General features: G+C 37.8%; 1 protein-coding gene across 1 annotated transcript in view; it reads right to left on the bottom strand.

Moving 5' to 3' along the window:
• Positions 1–1,291: 1,291 nt before the first annotated feature.
• Positions 1,292–8,395, bottom strand: part of tmem198aa (transmembrane protein 198aa) — a 34,848-nt gene continuing 27,744 nt past the window's right edge. The window contains exons 6-7 of the mRNA XM_008403895.2: positions 5,160–5,470; positions 1,292–4,615 (exon numbers count right to left, since the gene is read on the bottom strand). Coding sequence (XP_008402117.1) covers positions 4,466–4,615; positions 5,160–5,470 — 461 coding nt within the window. The 3' untranslated portion in view covers positions 1,292–4,465. The remainder of the gene's footprint in view (positions 4,616–5,159; positions 5,471–8,395) is intronic.

Below are 8,395 nucleotides of genomic sequence, written 5' to 3'. Positions count from 1 at the left end.
CCTAAACCTAACAAAAAATGTTGGTTTTGGTCTTTTTTGTTCTTTTTTATTGTCTGAGACTGCATACACACTCTTGCAAAGGCAGCCCTTGACCATTCTCACAACAGGACAGTTGTGGGAATGTTTTTCACCTCTAAGGGAAGAAAAACTAGTCAAAGTTGGTGGAAAAGTTGATTTAGTTAATTATATGAGAACAAAACTACTTGATTGATGAGACTTGATTTGGTCTTAAACTAAATAAAATATGTCAAAATGTTTTGTAGTGTGTTGTAGTAATGTGAGATCTGAAAAAGTTCAGAAGGATACCTTTTCAAAGTACCATATCGCTGATCATTAGCATTTCTTAAATAACATGCACATCTTTGTATTGACTCCTTTATGAACTGTAATTATACAAGCTTTGTCAGTCAAGCGTGACACTGATATTTCAACATTAAATTCACTTAATGTGAGGGAGAGAGAATGAAACAATCAGTGCCCTAACAGATGCAGGAGTGAGGGAAATGTGAACAATGGCCGGGTAATGAGTTGTCCCTGGTCACACTTTGTTTCCAGCCGAAAGCAGATTAGAAAGCAACAAGACTTGCAGTTGGTGTCGTTTGTCTCTGAAACCACTGGAGTGAAAATGTCAACAGAGATGAAAAAAGGCCACGGCTGTGAGTGTTGAAGACAGAAAAGAAACAGACAATAAATGAGCATTCGATGAAGAACAGGAGAGAGAGAGAGAGAGACAGAGAGAGAGAGAGAGATGGTGTTGCAGGCTGAAAAGAAGAGAAATGAAGACGGTGAACTGAATGAAAAGGTTATCTGGACAGAAAAAGACGCGAGAAGAAAAATTAGATAGAAGAAACTGCACAGACTGCTGTAAAAGAGCCCAAAAAGAAAGAATATGATGGCTACTACAGTAATTAGTGTGAGTTGCATTAGTCTGAATATTCTGCGGTCATTTTTTGCAGCTTATGTCTAAAAACGCCCCACTCATTATGTAGCAGGTCAACAGCAAAGGGCAACTTATTTCTACTGTACCTTCTGCTTCCTGTAAAGTCAGCTTACTTTATGATTTCTTCCTACATATAGCTTCCAGTATTCTAATTCCAACGAACATTGGTTTCTAACCTCTATGCTAATTCTATGCTTGACGTTTTTCTTCCGAACATAAGCCATCTTTAATTTTGTAACCAGGAATATGTTTTTGGAAAGATTCCCAAACATGTCACAGTAATTACTGATCTGTGCTTCAAACAGGCATGCAGCTGGAATGGGTTTGAGGAAAAGACGATTCAAAGCCAAATTTAAATTTCCAAGTTTAAAATTTGTCGGCTGAATTCCATCATCACAGGCTCAACCAGCAGAATGAGAAACATATTTACACAAGGTCAAATAAGAAAAAAACAAAGAAACAAACATTCAGCAGGATCACAGCATAACAGGTCTACTCCATTAAAAGTATTCAGCTGCAGAAATGAAACACAACATAATGTTAAAAACATTAAAACCGAGTCAAATATTTGCACATTGAGATTATTTACAAGTCAGTATCTACAGTCAAAATATTCTCACAATATATAGTACAATATTCAGTGTAGCTGAATATTGTACTATATGAAAAAATAAAAGACAAACAATATACATAAAAGAATTATTAGCCCACCCCACCAATTACAAGCAAGAAAGGAGCCAGTGATTAGCATTTACATATGATAACGTACACCACCACTACAATAAAAACACAACCAGGACATTAAAAAGAGGACTAAAAATAAAGTTACACTATTACAGACATTACGGTGAAAGACCATCAGAGTAATACCATAAAGTAGAACAGCAGGTGGTTTAAATGAAGGAGAAATAGTTCAGAATTGTTTAAAGTAGTTCTTGTTAGGAAGTTGCAGTTGTCTGCTGTGGGTGATAATGCCCCACAGCCATCTTTGCATCGTCATTTAGTTATAAATGAAAATCAGTTGGTTGATGAGGCTGAAGCTAAAGTGTAATCTGAGGGGAGCCCAGACCAAAGTCGATTCGTACCACATTAAAAACATTCCAGTTTCAAAACCTTCAAAGTGGTTTATGCAAGCAGCTTTTGATCATGTTTTGAACTGTCACTCTGTTTTAGCTGGGCTGCTTGTTTTCGCAGCGAATGGAAATAGGATGTGTCACAGTGATGTTCCTGTACAAAACATGCACCGCGAACTGCACATATACTGCATCTTGTCAGATTAACCACCTACTAGAAAAGTGAGTCGGTGTAAAAATCAATTAAAACATTTTCTAAACTACCGAAAATAGTTTTACAGTTTGACCAGAAATGCTTTACATATTTAACCTTCAGCATGTTTAATGCAGGAAGTTTACTGATGGTGCACCACATCCTACCTCCTGTTCCGGTGAAAATAACCACTGACGTCTTTATAAGTAATCACACAATACAAACCTGATGACAGTTATAGGGTTAATAAAAGAGCACCCACATAAACCACCATGATGGTTTTGAGATTGGAGGTCTGCTTCGGTCATGGCCTCTCTCAGACTGGCCATTAGCTTCAGCCTCTGGGACCAACTAATCAGGATTTATGCTACTGGAGGTAAGATGTCAACTGCTTGTAACAGAACCTCACTTTAAATATTCTGAAGCATCCATCTAGTAACAATACATGTCCTTTCAAAGGTTTTTACTTGGACAGCGTAAATATACAGAGATAAAGAGGTGTTTATGCACCCTTGGTGAAAAAAAGTTGGAAATCTGGGGTTTCCGCATGGCAACAATGACACAACACAATGGATACAGGTATTACACGAGTTTTGTCATGCAATAATGGAGTATAACATAAGTAATTGTGCCCCTGTAAGAAAGAACTGCAAAATCTGCAAAAGTCAAACACTATTAAATCAGTGCGTGAATGTTTAACTGTTGCGCCGCTTTGTTCTGTTCACATTTCAAATCATGGCATCCTTCAATTTTAGGGATCAAATTTAATCCATTTCTTATTTTTGCATTATATGGCAGTATCATTTGTCATAGCTCATTGTAATATTTCCTTAAGTAGGAATTGTGCGTGTGTTAAAACATCTCTGCTTCTGTAAGGCGGAAATCAAATAATGTTAAACATGACGTCTTTACGTAAAACACCGAAATCCACCTCTCCTCTCTGGACGGTGGCTCAACAGCCTAATTGCAAGAAATACATAAATTAAAAATAGAGTAACATGTAAATTTATGTTGACACAAACACACACATAGAGAAAGTCTAAAAGACAGGTCCAGCAGTAAACATTAGAGGGTGCCATTTGCAAATGCTTTCATCTTCTTACCTCTTTTCAATGAGCTAATCTTTCTTTAAGGCCTCCTCTTCATTACATAACATGTCATGAAAAACCTTCAGAAGTTAATCCTTTCAAGCGAAGCAGTATGTGGTAAAACAAGAGGGGGAAGAGTATTGTACGGCATGCACGTCTGACATTTAAATGAATCCCCCTCGTGTTTGCTAATAATTGGGCCAGCCCATCAGCTGTAGGGCTCACGTGTCCACTCAAACACAGAAGCAGACCATTTGGGACCAAACATGGAGGAAGGTCAGTGATGAGATGTGAACACATCTGCCTTGGAGAATGGCACAATATGCAGAAAGCAATACTAATTTAGAAGAGGAATTAACAAAAAAACAAACAAAAAAAAAACCCTCTTTGGTTTGAACCGCTCAGTTCGATTCACACCTACAATTTACCCCCTCTTAAAAAACCCACAGGATTTGCCAAGCCACTTGCTATTTTCTGTATTAACAAGCTGTGATGAAAAAAAAAAAAATAACCCCAGTGAAATAAATATCTTACTTTACACAGACATCTCCAAGTGGGAAAAAAAAGAACAGTAAGAGCTTTCAGTTCAGTGTTTGCATTGCACCTTCAGTTTGTTTTAGCATTTAACACCGAGCACTCTCCTCAGAAGTAAAGTGTGTCATCCTTTAACTGCCTTGAAGGTAGAGATACCGAATACAGATGAAGAAAAAAAAAAAATTGCAATTCCCCGATACTCTAAAATACGCACAATTCCATTTCAGCTGTGACGTTACAGAGTATGACAAATATACCCTCTTCCCTTCCCAGAACAAGTCACATTGAAAAATTACTGAAACGGTTTGCTTGATAACATATAAAACAGCTCCATTTTCCTTCAGTGCCTCGATGGAAAGCAAAAGCTCCACTGGAAGCTAGATGAAGAATCTGATGGCCATCAATTTGTGCTCCCTCCAAAACCAAAGTCTTTGTTCATTATCATTCTAAAAAAAAAACTAAAAAACAAAATGGTCGGCAAAAAACACCAAACAAGACGAAACCATTTTGGGTTACAAATCATCAGAACATGGTAATCTTCAGTTGGGTAAACTAACAGTTGACTGGGCTGTTTCAAGTCTTTTACTTCTGTTGGTGTCCAAGAGTTTTGAAGGTGGCAGTGACTGTGTGAATGTGTTTAGATCCGAACTGCTGGTCCACTGGGGACTGTGAGAGGCACTTGAGAGCCGCAGTCATAGTCCAGTTGAGCCATCCGAGAGCGACTCATTCGAGTGTGGGAGTAAGCCCGTCTTTCTGTCTGTCTGTCTCTGAAACTCCTGATGTAGCTCTGCGGATGGACAGAAGATTAGAAAAAGTGAACAAATACCCCTTTTCCTTCTCCTCAACTGTGTCTGTGATATGTCACAGGTAATGTTTGATTAATGGGACATATTTTACTCATTAGATCACACTAAGTGGACTAATCTGTTGACTTCAAATTGGACTGGATATCCGGTTTGGACTGATATCAGAGTAGAGGGATCATAACACAAACATGTGCCACACTTTGCAGGTTGTATTTGTAAAATGTTTAAAACCATAAATCCTCCACATTACAATTATGTTAGAATTTTATGCTAAACTGTAACATGAAAGACCCAAAAAATACAGTTAACTGTGATTTTAACAAGGTAAAAAATTGGAAGAGTTGAAACGGTATGAATGCTTTTTCAAGACACTGTAAATCTATTTAAGCGCAGGACTGTAATATAGGATCTCAATAAAATCTCAACTTTTGTGGGATCATTAATTCCAAAGAACAAAAAGACAAATGTCAATAAAACTTTTTTTTGTTTCCTCTTCCAGTTTAAGAATGAGAATAAGAATATTACCGGAGACAGCACATCTCCATCAAAGCGTCTTTTGGGGTTGGGTTTGCGGTGGTAGCCGGGTTCCGTCTGCGAAGGAGGAGGAGGGACCTTAGGCTGCTGAGAGCTCTGGGTTTGGTGATGAGCGTGGGAGACCACTTGGTGGTGGTACTGCTGGTGATGGTGGCTGTGATGGGTATGAGCCTTCTGCTTGAGGGTGGTCTTCTGGTTTTGACGCTTTTTCTTATTCTTATTCTCCTTCTCCTTTTTCAGCTTTTCCTCTCTTTGTCGGATTCGCATGAGCTGAACCCGCCGCTGCTGTCGACTCAGTACCACTGGAGGTCAAAAAGAACAGCAGGTTGATTATGTGGGGAGGGAAAGGAGAAAGAGAACAATAGGTAATCAAACGGGAGGGCCTGTATTGTATCAGGGAAAGCCAGTGTGGAACAATGCGCTTGATAAGAGAGGGCAGATTAAGATTTGAGTTTGCTTGTGTCACTTTGCGGTACTGTGGGTTGTTTTTATAATGCAGAGCAACTTGAAAAAATGAAAATGTAAGAAAAATGCAGACAACTTTTGCCTTTTTTTTTGACATTTCTAATTTGTGAGGCGACTAATTTGCCATGCTGAGTCTACTTGCACCAAGCTGCTCGGTTTCCTGACATATTGCGCGTGGGTGAGTGTGAGTTTGCTATTTTAACACGCTTTTTTTAGCAGAGGATGTCCAAAATCCACGCCGTCTTATGGTCCATTATTTAAACTAATGAATATACTTAGCTTTGATTCATTCATTTTACATCAACACAAATGCTGCTTCTGTTGCAGATATTTGTCGATTTATACTGTGTCTTTTATGAGCGTCCTCACAATGCACACAGACAAAGGAGCCGTGTGTCCATGTGTGTGAAAATGTTTGTGTGTGGACGTTATGCGGTCTATTATTGTTCCTTTGTGCGTGTGAACATGAGGCACCATCTGCCAGGGAAACTGAGTAATGATACCCCCTCCTTTTCTATTTCTTAGTTCATTCTATGCCAAGCCTCTCTGCGCACATGATTCTGTGTGTCATAGGAGCGGCATACTCGTGAAGCTATCTTTTAAGGTCCAATGTAAGTTTTTTTTTTATTGTAACAGATAAATGAAAATGAGATACAAATAAAAATTTGACCTAATTCACATTCGTTCATGTTGTGTTGCGTTCGCTGTTCTGACAGAAAACATGATTTCCTTCACTGTTTCACTTGGGTGCCCCTGCTTACCCATTGTGCCCCGTTTTGTGCCCTTCCCCCCACACACCTGCTCCCTCATTACTCTGTCCCTTTTCAGTCATTCCATTTCTCTTTTGCACTATAGTTCTTGTCGACATTAAATGGCACTTTTAGCAACCTAATGCATTTTTATAGCTAATTATATTTTGGAAAACACAAGCATGGATAGTTTTACTTTGAAGCTGACAGTTGTAAAGTAGTATATACATATTTTTTTTTTATCACCATTAAGCTTTTTATTTTTATCTATGATTGATTAGTTTATAATATTTGACTTAAATGGATGCCCACCTATTGAATTTACCTTTAGAGAAATGCTCAAACATGTTGCTTCCTCCTGCTACATTGAAGAGAAATCAAACTATATCAACTGTGATCTGGTTAATCCTTGGGTACAATTTCCAGTTGCCAGAAGATACCACAACCTTTGTATTTTAGCATAAGCAGAAGAGTAATGTTTAGTCATCATATTAAATTATAACGAGGATGTGATCATTTTCTCACAGATAAATGTCTTTTCAGTGCAAAATGTGCTGGTTGAAGCTAGTAAGAATTGTCATTATTCAGAGAGAAATTAGTCATGCACTGAGATGCTTTGGCAGGCTACTACGAGAAGAGGAAGCTCATAAAAGCATCATAAAGTGCCAAATTACATTCTCCAAATGCACACAAGAATAAAGAATTTAATTTCCGGAAACATATTCTCCGCTCTGATGAAACAAAAACTAAAATGTTTGGCCACAACGACTATGACGATATGACCCTAACCCAAGAATTCAGCAAAAATGAAGTACTTTTTTAAATATTATTAAGTAGTCTAAAATAGTAAATGTTTAGTCTGACAGGGAAAGGAAAGAAAAGAAAACATATGTGTCTTTCTTTCCCTTTTTGTACAGAAACAGCAAATAAAACAGCAAATGCACAGTGCTACCTTTGTGTTTAAGGCTGTTTTGAATTTAAAAGAAACCAGTGCTGTTCTTTTTATTTCTGGGCTTCTTTCCACTATATAGAATTTGATTTTTTTTTCTTTTTCAAAATACCACTAAGAGCTTCCTCCAACTCTTTGCCCACGTCCTCTGTGTGGTAGCCATGGCAGCCTGCAGTTTAATCCTATTATTTGAGCCAATGTGTAACTTATTCTATGAAACTTTGCAGCTGTGAATGCCAGCAGAGATCAAATGAAGTGTGTGTTTCCATCATAGACATGTGTGAGTGAACAAAATACTTTGTACCGATGCATTTTGTGTGTCCCTCCAGCCCCTGCATTTGATTTTATACAGGAGTTATAAAGCGTTTGTATGCTGCATCCAGAGATTCGCTTTGCGCGCAATTTGACCATCTGTGTTGTGGTTGCTTTCAGAATAGATTAAGGCTGTTTCTGTCAATAACAGATTCTGGTGAAAACATTGTTGCTGGTATATTCAGACTCTCCATTGCAAGACAACAAACACACACCTACACACATTAGCACAAAAGCTATATCTAACTTTTGGTTTATTTCTGAAGCTAATTCATGTTCATCGGTATATTTATGAGAACATATGACCATTTATGTTACATATCATAAAAGTATTTCCACGGGACAAACATCAAAGATGATGTTTTCTGGGACATGTTTCGCTACACTTTTCGAACGGCAAAATCTTGAATTTCCCACATAATGTCATAAAAATAAGGCCTTACACACGCTTGGAAAATATTCTCCAAATTTCTTACCAATTTCTCATAGTCATCAAGCTATAATTCTTTATAAGTGCAGGGAAAAATGAATGCATCAGAAAAAAAACAAAAAAAACAAAAAGCTTCAGACTTGACATAAACAATAGTTTGTGTTAGCTAAGGTGCCTGGCAAGGGTTTATGGCGCTTCATTCTCTTCATATGTTTTCATGTTACTGCCACAAACTACAGTGTGCATCATGTTTTAATTTTGTGATAGACGTTTGTATGTGTATTTTTGTGGCTACAACCTTACAAAAGGTAAAAAAAAAAAA

The sequence above is a fragment of the Poecilia reticulata genome, linkage group LG2, assembly GCF_000633615.1.
Source record: "Poecilia reticulata strain Guanapo linkage group LG2, Guppy_female_1.0+MT, whole genome shotgun sequence".
Taxonomy (NCBI): Eukaryota; Metazoa; Chordata; class Actinopteri; order Cyprinodontiformes; family Poeciliidae; genus Poecilia; species Poecilia reticulata.
The sequence above is the reverse complement of the archived record's forward strand: the minus strand, read 5'-3'. Positions and strand labels throughout refer to the sequence as shown.